Source organism: Hirundo rustica, chromosome Z (assembly GCF_015227805.2).
Source record: "Hirundo rustica isolate bHirRus1 chromosome Z, bHirRus1.pri.v3, whole genome shotgun sequence".
Classification (NCBI taxonomy): Eukaryota; Metazoa; Chordata; class Aves; order Passeriformes; family Hirundinidae; genus Hirundo; species Hirundo rustica.
The window spans coordinates 21,453,014-21,477,669 of NC_053488.1; the positions used below are offsets into that span (position 1 = coordinate 21,453,014).

The 24,656-nt window shown below is 55.3% G+C and overlaps 1 protein-coding gene across 4 annotated transcripts; it reads right to left on the bottom strand.

Moving 5' to 3' along the window:
* Positions 1–3,296: 3,296 nt before the first annotated feature.
* Positions 3,297–19,520, bottom strand: DNAJB5 (DnaJ heat shock protein family (Hsp40) member B5). 4 transcript variants are annotated; one of them, XM_040090606.2, is made up of 4 exons: positions 19,486–19,520; positions 12,640–12,884; positions 9,147–9,745; positions 3,297–5,018 (listed from the first exon to the last, which is right to left on the bottom strand). In XM_040090606.2, the coding sequence occupies exons 2-4, from the start codon at positions 12,848–12,850 to the stop codon at positions 4,785–4,787; spliced, it is 1,044 nt and encodes a 347-aa protein (XP_039946540.1). In that variant the 5' UTR covers positions 12,851–12,884; positions 19,486–19,520; the 3' UTR covers positions 3,297–4,784. The 4 variants fall into 4 exon arrangements, with proteins under 4 accessions (XP_039946540.1, XP_039946538.1, XP_039946536.1 ...); XM_040090604.2 differs by lacking the exon at positions 19,486–19,520 and adding an exon at positions 17,069–17,223; XM_040090602.2 differs by lacking the exon at positions 19,486–19,520 and adding an exon at positions 15,907–16,032.
* Between the last annotated feature and the right edge of the window lie 5,136 nt (positions 19,521–24,656).

The following is a 24,656-nucleotide window of genomic DNA, read 5'->3' on the forward strand; positions in this document are numbered from 1 at the left end:
GCAGGGGGCTTGGAAAGAGTTGAGCTTTAAGATCTCTCTCTACCCAAACCTTTCTATGACTGATTCCGTGAAAGAAAAAGATGTAGGAAAATGTTTCCACCATAGTTTGGCTCTGGAAGGGAAAAGGCCAAAGGTGCAGTTACTAACAACTCCCAACAGATGGCTCCCGAAATACAGAGGGAATGGCAGTGCTGGGTGCTTGCGTCAGATTTGTCTCGCAAATGGAGTTTCTGTCGTACCAATGGATCCATGGGCCAGGGCCAATTGTGTGAGGCTCAGAGAGGCCAAGAGCTCCGTCCTGGCCCTGGGTCACAACAACCCCAGGTAGTGCCGCAGGCTGGGACAGAGTGGCTGGAAAGCTGCTGAGTGGGAAAGGACCTGGTGGGGCTGATCAACGGTGGCTGAACATGAGCTGGAGTGTGCCCAGGTGGCCAAGAAGGCCAAGGACATCCTGAGTGTATCAGCAATGGTGTGGCCCAGGAGAGGGCAGTGTCCATCCCCCTGTGCCGGACACTAGTGAGGCCATACTCCAAGCGCTCCGTCCAGTTCTGGGCCCCTCACCAGAAGAAAGACACTGAAGTGCTGGAGTGAAGGGCAATGGAGCTGGGGAAGGGTCTGGAGCACAAGTCCTATGAGGAGCAGCTGAGGGAACTGGGGGTGCTTATACTGGAGAAGAAGAGGCTCAGGGGTGACCTGATCACTCTCTGCAGTGGCCTGAAAGGAGGGTGTAGTCAGTCTCTTCTCCCAGCTAGCAAGTGACAGGACAAGGGGAAATGGCCTCAAGTTGTGCCAGTGGACATTTAAGTTGGGTATTAGGATAAATTTCTTCATGGAAGGTGTTGTCAAATGTCGAAGCAGGCTGCCATGGCTGTGGTGCATCCCTGAGGGTATTTAAAAGGTGTGTATCATCAAATCACAGAATGTTAAAGTTGGAAAAGACATCTAAGGTCATGGTGTAGAACGATTAACCTGCCACTGCCAAGTCCGCCACTAAACCATGTTCCTAAGGCGCCAGATCTGTACATCTTTGAAACTTTTAGGAATGGTGTAGATGTGGCACTTAGAGACACTTACAAGCCACGACTGCAAAAAACTCACCCAGGCCCCATGGAAGATCAACATCACCACAGGGGACAAACACCAAGCAAGGTGCTTCTGCAAGCACACACGTAAGAACTTTGAGTGCAAACAAAACAACTTTGTGACCAGAAACTATTAAACTAATACGGCAAATGCTGATAACAAGCCTGGTCTAACAGGCTCTGCTCAGATCTATTGTTACTCCATCCTCTGGGCCCATGTCGGGCACCGGAAAGGACTTCACTAAATGCCATGCAGCCACTCACTCATTGCCCCCACTTCATACACTGGGCATGGTGTTCTGTGGCACAGAATATCCCTTTGGCCAGCTGAGCTCAGCTCTCCTGGCCACACTCCCTGGCACAGCATGGGGAACTGAACAGTGCTTGAGTTTAGGGTGAGCACTGCTGTGTGTTACCAACATTATCTTCATACTGAATCCAAATCACAGCACTGGAGAGAAAATTAACTCTATCCCAGCTGAAACCACCACTTATTCCATACTATTTAGGTCATGCCAAGTCCCCTGTGTCCCAATACCCCATCACCCTTTCTGTCTTTTGATATCAGTATTTTGATCCCTTCCACTGCCTAAAGAGAGCCTGTAAGAAGGATGGGGAGAGGTTTTTGACAAGACCATGTAGTGACAGGACAAAGAGTAATGGTTTCAAAGTGAAAGAGGGAGGGTTTGGGTTGGATATCAGGAAAAAAATTGTTTACTGTCAGGGTGTGAAGCACTGGCACATATTACCCAGAAAATCTGTGGATGCCCAGTCACTGGAAGTATTCAAGGCCAGGTTGGATGGGTGTTTGAGCAACGCAGTCTAGCGGAAGGTGTCCCAGCCAGGAAAGCAGGGGGTTGGAATGAGGTGAGCTTTAAGGTCTCTTCCAACCCAGATCATTCTTTGATTCTGTGATTACATCATTCCCCCTGTCTACGGACCAGCCCTATAAAAGTCCCTTGAGGTTGTTTAGTCCATGACCTTGGGCTTCATCTGTCCTAGGAGTCTTTCAGGGCAGGAAAGACGGTGTGTGGTGGTGTCTCATGTAGAAACCAGTTCTGATGCCATCACTGCTGGGCTTGGCTGGTTTCACCAAAGCTCGTCCTTCATTAACATGGCAATCAAAGGGGAGTTGGGTTCAGACCCCCAAATTTAGAGAGGCAAGGTGCCCAGTGATGGTGATAGGCATATAGTGGCCATGGAGACTATATGCAGTGCTATGCAGCAATTAACACCATCCAGTTTAATTTGTTGACTATTCTCACCCAAAATTAAACCCTCTTGAGCCACACGCTGGACTTGAGAGGAGGGCACAAAGGCCCGTGGGTGTTGCTCTCATCTCCTGTCCCTGTGCACTGCTCCAGACAGCAGCACTGTGCAAATGTTGCCTGGCAGACTTTCCACTGGTGCCAGTCACGCCTCTGGTTCTCACCCTGCCCCAGGGCCCTTCTGAGAAGAGATGGGCACTGCTCTCTCCAGCCCGCCCCTGCAGCCCTTCACTGACCATCCCACTGCCCATGTTAGCCATATCCTAGAGCCCTGAGGCGACAGAGCCCCTCACCACCACCTTAGCAATGTGGTCAGCACTACTGAGGCCACACAGGAGAGGAGCAGCCAACTGTGACCAACCAGGTCATCTATTCATTCCCTTTCCCTTGTTATTAGGTCCTGAAGGTCCTGTGCACCAAGAACCAGAACAAATACATTTCTTTTCCTTCATGCTTCGTCTCCTCCTTCAGCCTCAAGGACACCTGGCCAGGGTGGTGGTGGAAATGACCCTGGCACAGAGCCCTCTCCCTGCTGTCTGCTGGAGCCCAGCCTGGCACCTCCCATCACAACACACCTCAAAAAAGTGTATTTTTCAAAATACTTCTTTATTTCTCTCAATACTGACATTACAAAAAAAAAAAAAAAAAAAAAGAAAAAAAAAAAACAAAAAAAAAAAAATCAAAAAAAAAAATAAAAAAACCCCACTATAAAACATTCAGGTCTCGTTGAAACCGAGAAAAACAAATCAGCTTGCATCTGCGTGCTGGCCTGTCTTCTCGCTCACAGCATCCACTGCATTTCTCCATGCTGAACTCCACAGGGACCAGTGGAGGGAACTGGTGGCCTCCCCTTGCTGGCCGAAGCAGGTGATTGATTCAGCAGCACCTCCCAGGTCTCCTCGCCCCACAGGGTAACACTGTACAGCTGTACCCCCAGCCCCATGGACACCCCACGCACAGCCCCCCACCCCAAGGGACCCCCTGCTTCAAGTCAGCAATTTTTTTTTTTAAGGAATTAAAAAAAAAAAGATTCCCAGAGTGGGGGAAAATATTTTGGCAGGGGTTTTCTTGGCAGTGCTGCACTGAAAGAGGAGCTGTACAAAGCCAGGTCAAATGTGCCTCCCACTCCACAGCAGCCCTCTCCTGGGAAAAAAAAAGCGGCATGAGGCAGAGTGGGCTGAGAAAGGTAAGAAATATAAAAATTCTCCTGATGGAAATCCAAAGATTTTAAAAAAATACAGTATTTGAAAATGGAGCCGCTAAACAGACTGCCTCATGCGCCTCCCAGCTCCACCCTGATGTCCAGAAACACCTCCTGAATGAATTGTCCCTGTAGAAAAATATATACACATGCCTCTCTCTTCTTAGAATCCCTAATTTGACCTGAAACACTAGTGAAACCCACAGCTCTGCTCACGCTTGGCTCTGCTTTTGCACCCAGATTAGTGCTACACGTACACACAACCCCACTCCGGGGGTTTGCTGTTCGTGTGGCTGAATCATCCCCCTTTCAAAAAAAGCCTGGGTGCATCAGGCCAGTATCCCCAATACAGGCAGAGAAAAACCCTTACAAAGTTTATCTAATGAGCTCTCTATATATGTATTTAAAAAATAAAAGCAGCAATGCAAACTCAACACATCCGAAAAAAGAAAGCTCCACCCTGGGCTTTCCCCCCTCCTCCTGCTGGCTGGGGCCCTGTGGGCAGCAGGTGCAGGCAAGTGCTGCCCACGGGCACTGGGGACATCCCTGGGCAGGGGCAGGAGGCTGGATGGACCATCCCCACGTGCTCCGTTGTTCGGCACAGCCGAGGCTCGGTGTAGGCTTGGCACAGGAGAGCGGACCACGACTGGACTTGGTACCGTGGCCCCAGGTGAGAAATTGTCCGGCTACTGGGGGGGCCACCGCAGGCAGGAGCGATCTGCACCGCGGTGCAGCCGGGACCCCAAACAGCAGCAAGTATCAAAGAGGGGAAGAGAAAAACCAGCAGCGGGGATGCCAGATCCTGCGGAGTCCTATTTACACAGCGCCGGACCCCGACAAGTTCAGCTTCTTGTGGGAAGAGTGGCCTGAAAAGCAGGTGACATAAAAAACCTACAACACAGCGCACCTCCCTGGGCAAAGGGCCCACGGCTCTCACTCGTGCAAGGCAAAAAAAATGGACCTCTGGGGAGAAAGAAAAGGTTTGGCAGCTGGGAGAGCTGTGGCAGGCAGGAGTCTCCCCACTGCTGGAGTAAAAAACCGGCCAAAAAGGATGGATGGGGGGTGGGTCGGATGAGTTTTTTGGGGGAGGAAAGTAGTGTGAGGGGTTGTTTGTTTTTTGTTGGTTTTTTTTTTTTGCATTTAAAAGTGCTGTGGCACCTCGGCTCTGCGCAGGCCAGGTGCTGTGGCACATGCGTTTGAAGTATTGCTGCTTTGGAGGAGAGTCCCTGGGCTCTAGGAGCATGGGAGGTGCTGCTTGAGGATCTGTCTCGTCTGGGGAGCTATTCTGTCCGGGAAGCGGATTTTGAACTCCACGATCAAGTCTCCTCGCTGGCTGGGGGCCTTGGGGAAGGGCAGCCCCTCCCCACGCAGTCTCTTCACTGTCCCTGGCTTGATGATGTCGTTGCAGGGCAGCGGGATCACCCGTCCGTCGATGGTGGGAATGTTCACGGTGCAGCCGCACAAGGCCTGAGGGAGGAAGAGGGAACAGGCCATCAGATGGGGTTGTTGCCCCAAAGCACCCCGACAGCCCCCCCGTGTCCCCCCACTGCCTGCTCCCCTGGTTGAACCGCCCAGCTCCCTTTGGATGCTGCCCAAGAGCACTGGGTGATGCTCACTAGTGCAAGCACGGCTCTCTGCTGGCACCAGCCTGGTCCAACCACCATGAACTGCGCAGCAGGAGCTGTGCAGAAGAGGCGCCCCAGGAGAGACGTGCCCCAGCTCTCACGGGGGTAAGGACTCCCCTCCCTACCTCCTGGACTGCCCAGAAAGCACCACCAGCAAGCACCCAGCCACCCACAGCAACAGCACAGGCTAAATTTAGCCCCTTTCCAGCCGCGTCGCCCAGCCTCGGGCAGCCGAAAATCCAGCTGAGATCATGGGATGCTGCCACAGCCCATCAGCTGTCACCCTCCAGAGCTTGGCAGCTCTGCCCGGTGCTGGGGTTATCTATAGCACAGCCCATGTCCCATCCCCGTCACTGACAGCCCCTGCACGGCTACGCCAGCTTGTGACAATGGCGTGGCTGTGGCACCGAGCTTCCCTGGGAGCTGGGGGGCTGCAGGGGCTGGTTCCTGTCTCTGACCCCATTGCACAGCCAGGAGCCGGTGTAGCTGTACCCCAGCTCCGGCAGCAGCCGCACACCGGCCTGCATTGGCGAGCCACGTGATGCGGGAATGCAGCAAGAAAATCCTTGTGTCCTTAAATAACTCAGACAGCTCTGTCGTACGTGTGGGCAGGATCGTCTCCAGGCTTTCGGCAAGGGCTGAGCAAGAGGACTGCGGAAGGATGCTTCTGGAAGGGGGTGGGGGCTGGAGGGCTGCTGAGCTATAGCCTCGAGCTTCCATCTGGGGGCTTGGCACAGGTTTGTCTCTCTGAACTGGGTCCTGAGGGTCCCAGCCTTCCCAAAACACCCTGCAAAGGGAGCGGAGAAAGATGCAATTGCTTCTTCTGGCCTAAGTGGGGGAACGTTCTGCATTCCCCTCCCCAGGAAGAGCCTCCAAAGGCAGAGCAGCAACAGGCACCAGGAGAAACATCTCATGCTGGCCACTGGCTCTGAGATGATGGATGGGGCTTCTGCCGCAGAACCGAGGCTTTGGACCAGAGGGTTTGCAGTGGGGGCTGTGTCAGAGCTGGTTTGGGGTCTTTGTTGAGCAAAGAACAGGGGAAAAGGTCCCGTCTCCTTTGCGTAGCTCATCAGCACAGGACTCCTCCTGGAGAGGGTGTCCGGCAGGGATGAAGTCTTCAGCTCACAGGAGGATTGCCATCACCAGCTCTGTGTGAGCAGCAGGTGCTTGGCTGATCTCCAGCAGGTTGGAGGGAAAACAAAGGACAGTATCCCCACATCAAGGAGTTTGTGCTGTGCACTCAGGCAAGGATGCCAAAGCCCTCCTGCTCACTGGTGCCTAGTGCAGGGTGCCGTGGCTGCATGTGCCCACGTATGCTAAGAAAGGACACCTCCAGCCACAAAAGCAGAAAGGAGAACAAGAACTCCCTGTGGGAACACGTGGATAGGGAAAGCAGGCAGAGATGTGAGCAGAAGCGGGCGGTAACAGTGAAGGCAGACAGGATCTTAATGTTTCCTTCCCAGAGCCAAGACGCAAGAATCCGAGGCGATCGCTCCTCCGCCGTATGTCCCTGTTTTTCATTCTTCTTGCTCAACTTCGCTGGCATTTGGGAAAACGGTTGCTGAAGTAACACCAGTAACCGCGGGAGCTACCCCGCATCCTAGAAAGAGGCTTGGTTTATCCCTGGGGATGAAATCACGCTGGGTTTGAGTGCTGTGCTGTGTGAACAGAACTTTATCTAGGTCACCATTGGGTCCTCCTCCGCTCGCAGAAGAAGCCACTGGGGAGGGCGTTGCCATCAGCCACGTCCCAGCCGGGACAAGCCGAGGTGCGGATACTTCGAGGAAGTTGAAGCCAGGTAAAGGATGCAAAGCGGGATAGTGCCGAGGGCAGGCATTAGGCAGCAGCCAGGAGGGCACGACGCCTTGCTGGCAGCGCTGCCTCCCAGCAGAGGCAGCTGCTGGTGGAGCTGTGTGTCTCCTCCCTCCCGCAGCTCCCTGCTGAGGCATGTGCCTCTGATTTTAGGAAGTAAGACAATGAATCCCTGGAAAAGCACTCCTACATCTGTGATTCCGCAGCAGACAGGTGGCACAAAGCCTGCACTGACCTGACCAGGCACCCAGCAGGGCTGGACTTGAGGGTTGGGAGGGTCCTCCAACACCCATCACCTGCCAGCTTTCCTGATGGCACTACATTCTCTTATGCCAGTCTCAGAGAATAAAACTTAAGCTAGAAAAGGGCAGCCTCACAAGGCAGAATGTGCAAAGAGAAATCCAAGACTACAGCTAGATGCTGAGGAGATGGAAATGTTGTGCTCTGTCACATACTGAGGTGGTAGCATACAGAATTGGAGAGCTCCCAGCATCTGCTCGTGCTCCAGAGCACTTAAGGAACTTCTTTTCCTGGAAGACAAACGCAGCAGAGTATCACACTGCCCTGGCAAGCAGCAAGCTGAGGATGACAGCCAGGCTAGCAGCTCCATGAGGATGCCCAGCATGTTGGGTTTGTGCTGGGGGAGGTCAGAGACCAGAAATTCCATCAGAAAGAGATGAGGAATCTGCCTGGACCATCAATTTTCTGCTTTATGTCTGCACTGTGCAAACCCACTGCCAGCTCATGGGTGTCCAACACTTCTGGTGCAACAGTTTGTGGAGGTGGAACTTGTTTCTCCAGTTGCTGCTCAGAAGCCAACTCAAGGCAAGAGTCCCTCCAGCCGGACCAGCACACGAACTTGGGCTAAATGGTCTGGGCATTAGCACAGCCAGGTCAGGGTTAATGTTACAACATTCCTCTTTTATAAGAGGAATGAACAGAAGGAAATATCTGAGATATGGCATGCACAGCTCCATAAATAAGGCAGTCTCTCCTGAGTATTTCTGGATCGGCCAGGAGAACCAGCTACTGCAGGAATAAACCTCTGTACTTTGTACTGTGAGGGAAACTCTGTTTCTGAGTCTGCAAGTTAAGTGGAGCTGAGTTTGCTTCAGGAGTGCCCGGCTCTGCCTGGCCTGTGTGCTTTTTGCCCCCAGTACACCCGGTCACAGCCTGAGCCGGGATGCAGAGCCATCACAGAGCTTCCGGGCACATTTCACAAGATCATGTTTTCCTACATCAAGTCTGGCCCATTGAGCTTATTTCTATTAAATGCATTTGAGAACATAAATCTGCCTTCAGGAAGGAAAAAAAAAATCAGCTCATTAAGAAGACAGACAGCGTCTACCATCTAAAAGGAACAGCAAATGGCAGCTGCCAAAAATGTCAACGTTAAATGCAGCTGCCAGCGGAGATTTATTAAAAGGTAGTTTTACAGCAGCAGTGATGAACAGCACATCTTGTACTGAGGTAATCTCCCATTTCCTCTCCCACCTTCATGCAGATTCCTGGATGATCTGATGCATACATCCAGCCCTGCCGTGACCTCCAGGACTGGCAGCCTGGAAGTGTTGAGTTTTACTCATTGCCTGGGTATTTAATTTGTTTGGTTGCTTATCTAGGAAAGCCAGAATCAAAGAAAACAGCTAAAGCACTGCTCAGGGAGGGAAAAAAAAAAATCACTTTCCTCCATGTGATCCTGCTCTCTACCCATGGGAAGAGGCACCTGGTGTCATAGCCAGGTTAGTAAGGAAGCCACAGTGGGCTCAGCTACAAGAAAAGCAGGAATCAGACTAATTCCACCCAACCAGTGTTTTCCCTTGTTCCTATAGAGGATGTAGCCTTAGTTACACAGGTGAATACCCTACGCTAAAATAGAAAAACAAGACATATAGGGAATGGAAAAAATGGATAAATACCACTTGAATTGGCTCAAGAAGTGAGGTGTAGTCAGCAGGGGTTGCAGCATCGGTGTCCCACAGCCGGCATGGAAGTCAAAGCACCTCCAAAGCCAAGACCAAGTTGGCATCTGCAGCTCCTTTCTTATGACCTACCTGGTCTTTCCTATCCAGAGCAGAAGGACTGATCCCCATCTAGGCCCCAAATGCCATGAACCAGTGTCAGTTGATATCCCGTGGGATTTACCACCCGTACCCACCTCTTTAAGACTGATGTTTGCCGTGTAGATCACGTTTGTCCCGTCCCTCTTGAAGTGTGAGTGAGGCTTGTCCTTGAGGATGAAGACGATGTCTGCAGGGATGTTGTCTGGTGTGGCATCCCCTTCTTTGGGGAATGTGATTTTGGTTCCCTCCTTCCAACCCCTTTTGATGACAATGTTTAGGATCTTGTCCTCAGTCCGCATGGTCCGGCCATCAGCGTTGAGCCTTCTGCGAGTGATCTTCATCCTCTTGGTGGATCCATGGTAGATCTCTTCCAGGGACACCTTGAGCTCGTGGATGACAGGTGGGTCTTGGACCTTCCTCCGCGTGTGCAGGGACTCCTGGTGCCGCCGGTGAACCCCATTAATGCCATTGAAGCCAAACCGGCCGAAGGCACTGAAAGGGTCGTCGTCATCATCCATATCCATGTCTTCCTGGTCAAAGCCATTGAACATCCGGGAGCGGCTGCTGGCGAAGAAGATGTCGAAAGGGTTCGAGCCTCCGAAGAAGGACGCAAACGTGGCGTGGGGGTCTCCGTGGAAGGTGTAATGGAAGGTGCTCCCTGAGCCACCTGAAGAGCCACCTCCAGTTTTGAGACCTAGAAGAAAGGGGGAAAGAGGAGGCATGAATGCTCCCTGCGTGGGAATGCTCTGTAAGCCTGCACTGCCCAGGTGGGAGAAAGGCCTCTGCCAACTCCAGGCAGTTCTTCCACCCTCTCCCTAGTGCGTAGATCAACGCCCCCCCAGCCCAACCACCGTGAAGGCACCATCTCCACCCATGACACACAGTCCTACCCCTTCACCCTGCAAGCTCAGAATCCATTCAGGCTTGGCTCCCTCTATCCCTACTGAAGGACCTCTGATTCTCTCTACCCAATTCACCTAATTTTAATTTCAAACATACCCTGGTCAGCCCACCTCCATCTCACCCCATGAGCAGGCTCCTTCCTGCCCCTATAGCCTTGTCTCTGAGACTGGATATTACGAAAAATTTCTTCACAGACAAGTTGGCCAGACGTTGGAACACAGTGCCCAGGGAAGTGATGGAGTCACCATTCTTGGAAGTGTCCAAAAGGTTTGTGGATGTGTTGGAATCCAGGGCATTCCTCTGGTTGCCCTGGAGGGTCAGGGACCTGGGCAGGGGGGTCTGGGACCCCAGCCCAGAGCCCAGAGCTCAGAGAGACACTGGATTTGATTTCAGTCCATGGGAGAGGCTTCTTGCACTGCAGGAAGCATTGCAGGCCACAAGAGTGTGAAAAATAGTAGTTTAGTATATCACAGGGTGAAAAAACAGTGAGTTTGGGATTCTTGGCATTGAAGTGAATGGGGCAAGATGGAGAATTTAGGGCGTTGTCTCTTTCTTCATCCTTCTTGTTCCCTCACTCCATTTCTGCAGTGACGCTGGCACAAAGTAGTTTGTGAGGATTGGGTCAGAGTAGGGATGACCTTTTTAGTAATAGTGATAGACATTGGTAATAAATAGTAAATAAAGAATACGTAGCAATTAGCGTAAAAGATAAGGACAACCCAGCTCGGGGGAGACGTGAGAAGTCCAAGCCGCGGCAAACATCTTGTTGGTCTGAGAAAAATGTAAGATAAGAAACAATAAACACGAAGTATGCAACCTTGAAAAATCTAAACCTGAAGACTCTGACTCTTCCTTCGGTTTGGCACAGAGCTTTGCAGAGGGCAAAAAAGACTCTAAAACCACCTGAATGCTGGGGAATTTAAACTCCTGCAAAAGGAGCCCCTGACAGATGTGGCAGTTAGGGACACGGGCTAGTGGTGAACATGGCAGTGCTTCATTAAATGATCTTAGTGATCTTGTCCAGCCTCAATGATTCCATGGGCAGGTGGAGGTCAGCACATCTCCAGGTCGGCATGCAGCTCCCTGCACACTGGCTGTATAAAACACCAGGTAAGCTCCTGGTTTGGATCATTTGGCAACCTTTCCCATGGGAAACTACCCTGTCAGGTCCCAGGCTGAGCCTGATGTTGCTGCAACTCGTCCCAGGGAGTCAAGGCACATGACAAGTGCCCCTCAAAGAAGTCACACATGCTCTGCAAGTCTATTTTTGTCCAGGAGGGTTGGGAAGGGTTAAGCCAAGCCTAGCTCAGAGACTATTTTCAGGGCACACCAGTGACAGTGAAGGACTATTTCTGACAGGCTGTCCTTTGTCCCAACCCCCCATGCCCCTTCCATAGCAGGACAAGCCTGGGGGTCTCTTCTGAGTGCTGAAGTCAGTATTCTGGGTGGGCTGGAGGGGCTTTCCCACTTCACCTTGCCTACACAAGATGTGGGACCCTGAAGCTTCTCAAAACGCAGATCTTCATTGCCCCCCAAAAAAAGGGAAACAAAAGGTGTGGGGAAGGTCATGGAACATGAGAGGTTCAACACTGAGGGGACATGGAAGAAGATGGTCTTTACTTGATGGGGCAGTGAGGGAGGTCTTATCCTCTTCTTTAATTTGCTCTTATTTTAGATGCCTGCAGGAGACGGCGATTTTGCCAAATCCCCAGTGAGCCCTATTCCTAACAGACTGTACAGCCAGGAGGTTTCACCTTTAATCCCATGACGCCAGCCTGAGCAGGGTCCGATTTCATTGAGGCCTCCTGGGAAAAGCTGGTTTCCCACTTGAGAGAGTCTCTTCTCATTTTACAGGGCAGCAAATCACTGTGCCCAGTGCATCCATCATACCCCTGACATAACTAACGGGTCAACAATTAACCCACTGCTGCTTAATCCTGCCGGTGGCTTTTGAGGGGATGCACCTGCCTGAGAGAGAAGCTGCCTCTTCCCCCCCAGCAGTCTGCTCCTGCCAGAACTCCTGCTCTTTTAAGCACCCAAGTCCTGGGCTGATTAATGCAGATGCTATTCGGCACTCTCCTCGAATGGGGTTGCACTCTTCCATCATCGACTAATAAGGCCGCCTGTGTCGGAGCGGCTCTCCTCCTCCTCCTCCTCCATGCCAACCACCAGACAACAGCAGCCGCTTGGTTTCAAAACAAGGGCCTATTACTTAAATTGGGAAAAGCTTTGAATCCTGTAGGTCAGCCTGTACCAGGGAGGACAGTGGGACCAGTGCCCAAGTGCAGAGGGAATGTGGGCAGAAGCAGTACGTCTCTGCTGCATTATTTAGGTCATTTAAAGAGCTGCTAATGAGCTACTCGAGATATGACCCAGGAGGTGAGCTCCTTCTGTTTCTCAGCTGGCACCCTCAGTTTTGGGGCAGAAGGCAGGGGGAGCCCAGCCACCCCAGGAAGCAAGGTGACAAAATGCTGGAAAAGTGAAGCAGTCTGGGGAGGAGCGAGACGAGAGGTGATTTCTGTCACCTGTGGAGCCTTCGCTCTCTCCAATTCTTTAGCAACAGGTCCCATTTCAGGACTAGGCATGAAACACTGAAACACCTCTCTGTGAAAACCCTCCCTCACCTCTAAAACTGATGTGGACTCCACACCCCTGCCTCCCAGCAGGCAGTGCTTATCCCCTTACCTTCCTCCCCATATTGGTCATACACAGCTCGTTTCTTGGGGTCGCTCAGGACGTCATAAGCCTCTGCAATCTCCTTGAACTTCTCCTCAGCATTGGGGTCTTTATTCTTATCAGGGTGATATTTCAGGGCCATTTTCCGATAGGCTTTCTTGATTTCATCTTCATTGGCGCCACTCTGGATGCCCAAAATCTTGTAATAGTCCTTCCCCATGACAGCAACACTGCCGGGAGCCGAGTACTTATTCCTGAAAGGAGAAAGACAGCTCTTCGTAAGGTGAATATCACACAGAGGCAGTCGGGGACGGGACTGGCACACACTTATCACGGAGCCGATGCTCCCTGTGTCCCACGGGCCAGCAGCACCAGAGCCGGCTCAAGTCCACGCTTCCCAACAGAGGTCAGAGCCCCGGTGCCAGAATGTATCCCAGCTCTGGTTTTATCCCGCTGAGCCCCACGGCTGGGATGGACAGACTCATCTCTGAGGCTGACAGGGAGAGAGAGCTCAAGTCAGGGCACGGAGCTATTATAGGGGTCACGCCACTGCTAACGTCAGGCCAGGACCACGTCCCTGTCTGTCCGTCCCCCTCGGCTGAGTCAGGAGGGCTGAGCTATGTCCAAATGTAGCTGCCAGCCTATGTCCACCCCCTTGCCTGGTTCTCTCCCAGCTGGGGACCTGAGACCCAAGTTGGGGTGATGACGACCGGTTTTGGAAGCTGAAAGCAGTGGCAGGGACCATGCTGTGCCTTCACCTTAAAGGAACTTCAAACATTTTGTTCCTGAAAGCAATTGGCATTCAGCTGGAGATAAGCGCCTCCGGCTGTCAGAGCCATAATTTGTATTTAGCGGAGAGAGAACAGAGCCGTTAGACAGAAACATCTTGTGATGGTGGGAGGGCTTTTTTCTTTTTCTGCTTTAAAAAAAACCCAACACTTTCTAGCCTGACTTGCACTCCCTGAGAGTCTCCAACTGGATCTTGCAGTAAGCCAGGAGCTCAGGGCTCACTCGCTCCATCGCGCAGGGGCTGAGGCCGTGCCCATGCCTATACTAAGGCATGGAAAACTTGGTGGCCGTAATTCATCCCCCAGTCACCACTGGAGTCACAGCCACCCAGGGAGCAGCCAGGGGAGATGGCAGGGCTACTCCTCCAGGCAAAAGCTAACAAGTCCCTTGCCTCTCCACAGATGTTTCCCACTGCTCCTCAACTTTTGGTTATCTGACAGCAAACACTTGACACCCCGAACCTAAGGGTCTGGCCTGGCCCCTTTCACACTCAGTGCTGCCCCTGCTTCTCCCAGGTGTTGCCCTAGAAGACCTGCACTCCCACGGCTCACATCCCGCTCCCTGCTACAGTCCAGGTGTCACCCTGTCCTTGCTCCAAACACAACTGAGCTGCCTCAACACACTGCACCCCTCCAGCAGATGGATTTTGGGATGGGGTGTGAGCCTTGGTCCTTTTCTACCCCATCATACAAGCTACCAGATGTTCTCCCCATCCTTACTCTATCTATGAGCTCCCATTGGAGGTTACAAAGGGACCCCCACAACCAACACAGCTCAATCAAGGGTGGCTATGGCCCCCTAGAATCCATGCCTAGGTGCTACTCTAAGCATCTGGCAGCCACAGCAAGTGTCCAGCCCTTGCCTTGGGCCATGCTTTAGGCAAGGATCACCTATAGGAGCTTGGAAATTGGTCCCACATTTGACCACCTCCATACAAACCACTGATTTCTGCTCTTTTTTGCTACAGGCATGGAGGAGAAGCTTTGCTGTGGATGGAAAGGGAGGCTCAAGCACCCCTGAAGGACACAGTGAGGGGAGATGGGGGCATCTGCAAACACTGTACAGCAGCTCAGGCGGCACAAAAGAGGTGGGAGGAGGTCCCTGGGAGGATGAAGAGCACCTGACAGCATCTCCTGTGGCAGTTCCCAGATGCCAGCACATTTCTATACCAGCTCCTGCATGCAGAGATGCCAGCAGCACCCAGCCCACGCAGGTGCTGGGGGATGCTCTGCTCCCAGCCCACATCCACATCTCCCCATTTACCCTCCCTAAGTGGCGGAGGGGCTGCAGGAGACCCTGGGGTGAGCAACAGGCAGGAGAACCAAGAGCTATCCTGTCCATTCTCCCCACCAAGGGTCACTCCAACACCCCACTTCCCCACAGCAGCCTCCAGTGGAGGGCAGGGGCTCCCTGAGACTAGTACTGGGACAACAATTTGGACCTGGCTGGATGTTGCCAAACCTCCCACAGCAAGAGCAAACCAAGCAGTATTAAAGACAACCCCATCAAACCCTAGCTCCAACAACACAGAGCTGGCAAACCTTCAACTTTCGCTGCCCAGGGACCACAGTGCCTGGCTCTGACCCCATGCAGCTGAACCTGACAGCACCACTGGGACACCTTCACCTGGCCAAAACCCCACAGCACTTCCCATGAAAACACATCCCTCCTGGTGAAAAGCTGTCACCACCCACAAGACCCCTGGTCTTGCCCCTGAGAGGTCTTTGGCCAGGGTGGAGGTGCCTGATGAGGATTTCTGACCTGACCAAGGACCCCTTCGTCTGGCTGGGCATGGGGAGGGGAATTTCTGTACCAAAATGCATCCCGGTGCCGCAGTTTACCGTGCCAGAGAGGACCAGGTGATGGCAGGTGACCCGGTGGGTTAAGGCACGCTCCAAGGCTCAGCTCACATGCACAATGGTGGTAAAACACGACTCTGTCCCCGCAGAGCCTCCTTCCCTCCCACCTCTCTGGGATCAGCTGCGCCTTGCCACCGATCCTCTCCCCCTTCTGCTCAGTCATCCTCTCCTGACTTCCCATTTAACCCCCTCGGGAGCGGAGGGGGGTTTCAGGCAGGCAAAGGCATTCCTGCATCGCCCTTGCAAATCAGATGCCTCCAGATAAGCCACGGCCACCCTGCCTTGGTGAAAACCACAGGCATTCCCCTGCCCTGCTGAGCAAGCCCAGCCTCCATCCTCCTCTTGCAACCACACCAAAAGAAAAAAAAAATTAAATAAAGGATAAATCTTTGTTCCAGCCCCGCACATGACATCAGCCCGAGCAACCGCTGGGCGAGCGCACCAGCTGAATAGCGATCGTTTGACATAATCCCTCCGCTCGGCAGTCATCTAAGGGAACAAACCCACCCTGGCAACGGCACAAGGCTTTTTTTGTTCCATCTCGGGGTGCAAGGTCACCGCGGGATGCCAGGGACAGGCGCTGATGGTTTAACGAGGACACAAGGTCGAGAGGTGGAAACCCACTTACCGAAACTTTACGAACACATTCATAGTCCAAGCTGTCATTTTTAAAGGCTCTAGTTTTATTTTAAACATCGCGGCTGTCCGCAGGCGGCGGCAGGTGGTGTGTGCCCGGCCGGGAGGCACTGGAGGGCGGGAGGAGGGCGGCGGGGTGAAAGGCGCTGGCTCGTGCCGGGGATGCCGCCGCCGCCAAGGGATGCTCTGCCGGCGAGTCCCCCCCTCCACCTCCTCCGGCACACCCAAAGGGCAGCTCTTCGCCCGCCCGGCAGCCGTGGTTGGCTCTGACCTCACTCCCAGAATGGCTCCGAAAGGGCTCCTCCGGTCGACGCGATGCCGCCGGGGAGCTGCCGTCCTTTGTGTGCTTCCCGGCCGCGCACGGAGAGACCCTTCAATGGAGTCACTCGCCGTGCCGTAATTTTCCTTTTAATTGGTTTCTTGACGCTTTCTTGTTAAACCGACAGATTAAGACACTTCTGCTTAATCCGTCAGCTCCGGCACCCCTCCTCTCCGCTGCCGCAAGGCACCGAGCCGCCTGGTACCGTCACGTCCCCCACGCAGCCCCCTCCAAGGAGCGCAGGGAGCTCAGCCAGGAGCCCCCCCGGTGTCCCCAGAAACGACTCTGCTGACGCCCGGGGCTGAGCACCCGCCAGGCGAATCGGGTAGGGAGAAAAGTAGGGCGGCGTTAACCAATGTGCACCTCCCCAGCTTTTCCCGTTCGGATGCATGGGGGTCCCTGTGCCCCCCTCACCGGACGCCGGCACCAGTCCCCCGGCAGAAGTGATCTGAGCACTGCACTCCCGCCCGGCGTCCGGGGCTCCCCGTGGCGGCAGGGCAGCGGGACGGGGACGGCGCGTCCCCCGAGCCCACGGCGCAAAACCTACTTCTGAGAAGTCACCTTCAGGCACGCCAAGGAAAGCTAATGCCACCGCGTCCCCTCATCTGTCACCGTCACTCGCAGGCCACGGAGAGCATCCTCTCCAGAAGCTCTACACCGAAACTAGGCAGCCGTACTGGGGGTAGCACCAGGTAGCTCCTGCATCCCACCCGCGATAAGCGAAACAGCCGGGCGGGCGGCAGCCCCTATCCCACTGTGTCCCCAGGGGCTGGAGTCCCGGCAGGCTCCGAGACGGGCGGGTTCGGCGAGGCGCGGGTGCCGAGGCAGCGCATACCTCTCGGCGCGGCTCCAGAAGAGCAGGATGGCCGGCATGGTAGCGTATCCCGGGTTCAGTCAGGGAGCTGGCGGAGATCTTGTCGCGCCGGGGCAGGCAGAGCCACCCGTGCCCGTGCTGGATGGCAGCCGCAGGCAACCAGGCAGCAATGTCATGACTACCCGCAATGAATCATCCCCTCCCCGAGCCCCCACACGCACCGCCCGCCTCCCCCTCCCCACCGACAGCCCCACTGGGGTGCCGGCACCTGCGTGGGGACGGGGTTAACCCTCCCCTCGCTGCCTCTGCCAGCACAGCCCCCGCTGCCAGCCCCGCCGGCGGCCGCCTCCTGCGTGGGCACGGAGCAGGACCCCCGCTCAGAATTCCCTCGGAGAAGGTCCCATATCTCCACAGCCACGAAGTGCTGCCTCCTGCGTGGGGATGGTGTCAAGTACCACTTGCCATCACCCCTGACAGGGTCCTCCATTTTCCAGACCTATCTGGTGTTGGCTCTTGGGTGGAGATGGGGTCAAGCCACTCACAGAGTCTCCCCAAGTAGACTCTTCCAGCCACACTCGGCTGCTCACAGTTGTGTGGCAACAGGGTCTAGTCCCCCATGCTGCCTCCTCGGGGAGGGTACCCCGTTTCCAGACTCACCAGGATGCTCACGGTGGCAAGGGAACAGGGTTAAACCCCCTCACTGCATGGACCACCACCCCGTGCATCCTGCCCAGCCCAGAGGTATTATCCTTTTTAGGGGCTGTCACGCACGTGGGGGTTCACTCAGGCGTTGTGCCCCAGTGCAGACCCACAGGGGTCCAGGGGTGACCCCTTGCCATGATCAAGTCCCACTGGGACCCACTGTTCGCCTCAAGAGGAAAGCGATTTAACCCCTTCCTCCTGGTCACCTCTCACAGGAGACTCTGTTACCTCGACTGGGGACACGGGTTAACCCCTTCCATGCTGGCCTCTCTAAACCTGTTACTGTCAGCCAGGTGGGAGGTTACCAACTTCCTCACCAGCCAGTTCGGCCCAGTATCCCCAGTGCGGTGGTGGAGGGGTGTTGACCCCTTCCAGGTGACACCACATAGCTAAAACAGCACATTCTTCCCTCCAAACTGAAACGGGAGAAAGGGACTAACCCTAACCTCACCACCCTCTCCAGCTCCCCAGGGGTGTACTGCAGCACCATGGCAGTGGGTGTTACCCTCTCTCCCCCTGCCCTACTTGGATGCACGATCTCTGTTATGGGGCAGGGGGGATTAACCCCTTCCTGGCATACTCTTCAGACCCACAGGAACACGTGGTCACCAGGTAGGGCAGCCCAGTTAACTATGACCCACAGCTCCACCAAGAAACCCTGACACCCCACAGGAGCCAGAGATGCCAACTCCTTCCTCCCCCACCTTCAGCCCCATAGAGACTCCATTTCATCCCATGCTGACAGGATAGGGTGGCTACCCACTCTTCCCCACCTACGAAGGGGCGAAGGGGCTAAGCTCATAGCAAAAGCCTGTCACCCTTGGGGCAGAGAGGCCGATCCTGCCAGCCCCCTGGGACACCCTGCCACTTCGTGAAGCAGAGGTTTAAACCCCCACTACATGACAGGCTCTCACCCCACGGGTGGAGCGAGGCAAGCACCCCTTCCCAGATCTGTAGGGATATCTGTCACCCCATGGCCAGAGGGACCAATCACCTCCAGCCCCACAGTGACACCTTGTCACCCCTTCGGGCCGAAGGACTGTCCACCTCAGCCCCACAATGACACCCTGTCACCCCTCGGGGCAGTGGGACTGACGCTACCCAGCCCCGTAGTGATATTCTACCACCCCATAGTGCAGGGGGACTGACGACCCGTTCAACTTCGTGGCAACAACTTGTCAACCCACGGTGCAGAGAACTGACACCCCAGTCCCACAGCAACACCCTATCAACGCCTGGGCAGGGGGGCTGACCCCACAGCGACACCTTGTTAACCCCGAGACAGAGGCACTGCCCCCCCGCCCCACAGTGACACTTTGTCACCCCTCGAAGCATGGGGTAAGACCCCCGCCGGTCCCATAGGGGCACCTGTCAGCCCCCGGGTGCGGGGGACTGACCCCCGCCCAGACCCACAGCGACACGTCGTCACCCCACGGCGCAGAGTGACGCCCCACCCCACAGAGACACCCCGTAACCCCCCAGGGCGGGGTGACACGGCCCCCCCCAACCCCACAGCGAGCCGCTTCGCTCCATGGGGCATGGGGACTAATTCCTCCCAGCCCCACGGCAACAACTTGTCGCCCCTCGGCAGTCCCACAGTGCCACCCTGTCACCCCACAGGGCGGGGGGACTGACCCCCATCGCCGCGGCGTCACCCCGCGGGGGCACAGCCGGGCGGGGCTGCGGGGGTTGGTGTGGGGGTGCGGGGGCGGTCGGGCGGGCCCCCCGGCACTCACCGCTCCCGCTGTCCCGGGGCGCCGCGGGTTCGCTGGGCCGCCCCCGCCCCCGCCCCCCGGCCGCCACGTCAGGGCGTCCCGCCCGCGAGCACCACGCCCCCGTTGGCCTGGGGGGCTGTCCATCGCCGCACCGCGCCGAGTCGATTGGCTGTCCCTGAACTGGGAGGCGGGGCGAAGGCGGGCGCCCGCCGCTCACCTGCCCGCCTCTCCCCGCCTCTCCCCTCGCCTCCCAGCTGCCGCCTTCCATTGGCCAGTTCAAGCCAGCACCGCCCTTTCGGCGCTCTCTGATTGGTCAGGCGCTCGCCCGCAGCGGCGGGATCCCCGGGGGGAATCTTCTGGAAAGGTGTGACGTCACTGAGGAGCCGCGCCTCAAGCCGTTCCTGTGCGCGCCCCCTCCCCCGCCGCCCGCGGGTCGGGGGGCGCGGGCGTTTGGACCCGTTCCCGGGCGGCACAGCGGCGGTGGGTGGTTCTCAGGGCGCCGGGGGCACCCAGCACGCTGTCGGAGGCTGGGAGCTACGCCGTGCTCCGTTCTCCATGGCCTGGCGGCCGCCCCCCAGAACCCCGGTGCAGGCAGGGCTGTGGTGGTGTCGAATCCCTGAGTGAAATATGAGGTTGGAAAATACACCTGAGCTCAAGTCCAACCTATGACCGGACACCACTCTCTCAGCCAGACCATGGCACTGAGTGCCAGGTTCTAGGTCCAGTCTTTTTAGAAACACCTTCAGGGATGGTCACTCCACCATCTCCCTGGGAAGCCCATTCCAACGCCCAGTCACTCCTTCTGGAATAAAATTCATCCTAATGTCCAACGTAAACCTCTCCTGGCGCAGGTGGAGGCTTTGTTCTCTTGTGCTGTCCCTTGTTTCCGGGGAGGAGAGACTGATCCCCACCTGGCCACACCCTCCTGTCAGGTCATTGTAGAGAGTGATACGGCTCCCCTTGGAGCCTCCTCCTGGCTGAACACCCTGAGCTCCCTCAGCTGCTTCTCATCAGACCCGTGCCCCAGACCCTTCCCCAGCTCCATTGCCCTCCTCTTCTGAAGGACGTGCAAAGTCCTGGAAGCACTCGGCAGGGCTGGGAGGGCTGGATCCAGGGTGGGAATTATGAGGAGAAGGGGTCTGGAAGGTACTGGAGTAGCAGGACCGTGCTGTGGGAATTCAGGGCAGCGCAGGCATCTCAAGAGCCCTGCCTGCCTAAGGGGCTGGTGGGGGCAGTAGGGATAGCAGGTCTCTGGGGAGCTTAAAAAGGACATTGTGGTGCTGGAGTGAGTCCAGAGAAGGGCAGTGGAGCTCTTGAAGGGTATGGAGCACAAGTCCTACGAGAATTGGCTGAGGGAGCTGGGGGTGTTTGGAGAAAAGGAGGCTCAGGAGGCACCTTATCGCTCTCTGCAACTCCCAGAGAGAATGTTACAGCTGGGTATACCTGGCTTCATCTCTGCTCCCAGGCAAGCAGGGACTGGAGAAGAGGACAAAGCCTCAAGCTGTGCCAGAGGAGGTTTAGGATGGGCATTAGGAAGCATTTCTTCACAGAAAAGGTGATAAGACATTGGAATGGACTGCCCATTCATGGACTGTAGGTGGTGGAGTCAACTGTCCTGGAGGTGGTTTAGGAGAGACTGGATGTGGCAGTTGGTCCATGACCTGCTTTACAGGGTAGCATTTGGTCCTAGCTTGGACTAGATGAGCTCAAAGGTCTTCCCCAGCTTAATTAGTTCTGTGATTGTGTGGGATGCTCTGAGGTGTCTGACGGGGTGATGGGTGAGCATCCGCTCCCCAGGAACAACGCCACAGCCAGATCGAGCACCCTATGTGATGGGGCCAGGGTCCTTATGCAACAGAGGGTGGCTGAGTCTCTTCAGACATGTGAAGCTGTGAAGGCTGACATTGTGCCATACTTTTTTGTCGTGGAAAAGCCACTGGACTCCAAAGCCCTGGTACAGCGGGTGGCTCAGTGTCTGTATTTAAAACAGCTTCTGCTTTGACATTGGTGCATCCCAGCTCCACAGCATCCGTGGCCAGCTAGCAGGGAAACTGGGTAGCTGAGCCACATAACCCTGCCAGCACCGTCCCTCTGCAAAGCCCTGTCATGCATCTCCTTCCAAGGTGGGGGCGTGTTTGGGCTTTTGCTATGTGATCTTTCCAGCCTCACGGTCTGGGTTAGACCAGTAGTGAGGTGGCTCCTGGTTGGAGGAGCTGTCTGGACCCAGTGACCTGGATTTTGTCCTGGGACATCTGCCTGTCTTGAGAAGAAAAACCCATCTGTTGATGCTGTCAAGTGTGGAACATGGGGACAGCATCCTGCTTGCACACCTGTCCATAGACTGAGGGGGGAAGCATCTGGTCCTGCAGGTGCTGCAGTTATTGGGTGAAGCTGAGCGCTGGTGTGAACGGCTGAGGCTGTTAAGACGTTTGTCCTTTCGTAACCTCTGTGTGCCTCCTTACCGATGGAGTGTTTGAGCAGGGCGCTTTCAGTTCACATCTCTTCCAGCCCTTTTGGTTTGATCACAGCATTGGTCTCTCTGTCCTGCCTGCACCGGGGTCTTTGACTCTCCGGAGTCCCCTGGCAGGGTGTGGGCTCCTCGTTTCCCACCGTGGCATTTCCGTGGACCCCCTCTGAGCTGGGAGAGTCGGAGCTGTCTCCGCTGTGCCCGTGGAGCGGCTGAGTCATCGCCGTAGTGAACCAGCACTTACTGCTGCCCGTCTCTTTTGCTGTGCGTTGTTCGGTGGCCCCGTCCCCGTGGCGGGGGGGGCCCGTGCTGCGTGTCCCGCGCCGTGCCCATGCCCTGGCCTTGCAAATGCTTTTTGTTCCGGCTTTTCATCGCCGGGAGCACTGGAGGCCCCGGGGTGGGGGAGCTGGTGCCGTCCGTCCCCGTGCTAACAAATGATGTGCTTGGTGTGCAGCCTGCCCGGGGACAAACAAGGGCTCCGGGCCAGGGGCTGGCCGCGAACCCGCCGGGCAGGAGCGGGGTCAGGGCAGACCACAGCCTCCCCTCCTGGGGGCAGAGGATGTTTTAACCAAAACCGCGTCTCCTTCACAGTCCGTCTCCCTTGCTAGCACATCCGCACCCTTTTAAAGGCACGCCGGGAAAGTGCAGGGAGGGGTGGAAGAAATAATTAGAGGTACGAAGCCGTTACCATAGATGGAACAATTACATAAACTGGCTCTCTTCCGTCTGGGGGAAGAAATGACTGAGGGAGGCATGATGGGGAATAATAAAATCCTGTGTGGTGGGGGGAAGGAAGGTGAACAGGAAAGGGTTGCTTGAGTTCTTGTAATTGGGCATCTTGTGTCAGAAGATGCAGTGACCATTCAGGACATGAACACATTTCCCAAAGCAGTTTGGGATTAATTTGTGGAAATGGTGGCCTTAGGTGAAGTGGTGGAGGGAGGATGTAAGAAAATAGTCTGGGATGAAAAGGCAATTGAGCAAATTCCTGAAAAGAGAAATCTGCGCGGGCTGATGAGCCCACTGATGTTGGTTCTGGTGCAGGAAATCCCCAGACTGCAGGAGTGAGCAGCATGCTGTGTTCACCTGGAGCTTTAGCTCTTCCTGGTGCTTTGTGCCTCACCTCCAGAGGTGATGGGGAGGTGGGAAACCACAGTCCGGGCTGTTTTCCTGTTAAAACCTGGTGTCTGAAGACTGGCACAGAAAAGGCCACTTAACTCTGCAACCATCTACCTGAGTGCCAGGCCGCTGCAAGACAAACCTTTCCTAGCTTGCTTCCACCTCCTTCTAGATCTGGATCTCTCCATGGCTGAGCACATGGGGCAGGAGCAAGGCACTGACTCCTTGCTGCACTGCTCCCTTGTCCTGCTCAGACACCCCTGCTCAGTGCAGCACAGGGAAGTCTCCAATGTCTGTGGCTGGGTGAGATGGCAAGATGCATCTGAGGACATTGGGCTTGGCAGCAGCAGGGTTTGCTCTCTGTTCTCCCCGGCAAGAGCAGCACCCACACATTTGGTTCTGTCTCTCCTTCTTGCCTGTTCCCATCCTCAGAGATGTCACCCACCTTTTCCAGCACCCTGAGCTGCAGCAGGAGGAAAAAGGCTGCAAGGAAAAAATCCATGTGGTTTATTTTTTTTTTTTTTTTTTTTTAAATTAATGCTTCATTCCCTACCTGCTGCTGTCCTGGCTGTGGTCTGAGCTTGATGCATCTCTGAGGAGATGCTTGTGGGTCACCTTCTAGGCTGGGCTTTTATGTCTTACAAAAGCCGTTGTCCGTGCAGGGGAACCCCGCCCAGGAGACCTGGAAACTAACATCCTTGGGGTTCTTCCAACCCCTGGCATGTTCTCTGAGGAAACCACCAGCTCTCACCAGCTCCCAGTCACCCTGGCTGTATTGGTAGCCTCAGCATGTTGAGGGCTTGTGTCGGCCCAGCTCTAAGCATGGGGTAAAGCAGATGGCAATGGTCCCCAGCAGTCTCATGCTGCAAGCAGGATCAGCCACAAGGTCAGCATGTGCTGCTTGGGGCTCTATCCAGGCTGACATTGCAAACCACCAAGGACAGTCGTTGCACCACTAGAAGAGCTTGTTCCAGCAGCATCTTCCTTGTCCTTGTGTTGCTGTGTGTCAGAGCCTGACTGGTCTCCCAGGGCTTGCAGAGGAGGAAGGGGGTGGAAGCCACTCTCAGCCATAATGATGGTGTTCAGTTCCTTCTCCCCTGCTGGGGCTGAGGATGAGGATGGTGGCTGCTGTCTCCCCCTGCCAGTGCCGCCGACGGCAGCCGAGCCGGCCGCTCCGCTCGGCACTCCGCACCTGCGGGGGTGGCATAATGAGCCATGTCCTTGTCTCAACCTGCCGCTTCCTCTCCCGGCAGCGTCTGTGCTGCCAGCTGGGTTATTTTTTCTTTTTCATCTTTTTTTTTTTTTCTTTTTTTTCTTTTTTTCCTTCCTGCCGCTATTCTTGAGTGGTTCCCAGCCGGTGGTTGGCAGGCAGCCCTTGCTAGAGACCTTCTCCCGGGCTGACCTTTGCCAACCCCTCGGAGGAGCACAGCAGGGCTCTCCTGCCACCCACTTCAGGTGTGTGGCTGAGATGCGAGTGGCTCTGAGTGGCAATGCGTGGGAGGATTTGGTCTTCTCCAGTCCCTTGCTGTCCCCATCTGTGCTCATGCTCTGCTGGAGGGGCCAAATCCTGAAGGCAGGAGTGAGTGGGAGGAAAGGGCAGCCTGGG

What these genes read in the sequence shown, in the direction of transcription:
- DNAJB5 (XM_040090602.2), bottom strand. Translation starts at nt 15,974, where the DNA reads ATGTTTAAAATAAAACTAGAGCCTTTAAAAATGACAGCTTGGACTATG. An exon ending in AATGTGTTCGTAAAGTTTCG is followed by an intron (nt 12,885 to 15,906) that starts GTAAGTGGGTTT and finishes TTCTCCTTTCAG; the next exon opens with GAATAAGTACTCGGCTCCCG. An exon ending in CAAACATCAGTCTTAAAGAG is followed by an intron (nt 5,019 to 9,146) that starts GTGGGTACGGGT and finishes TTCCTCCCTCAG; the next exon opens with GCCTTGTGCGGCTGCACCGT.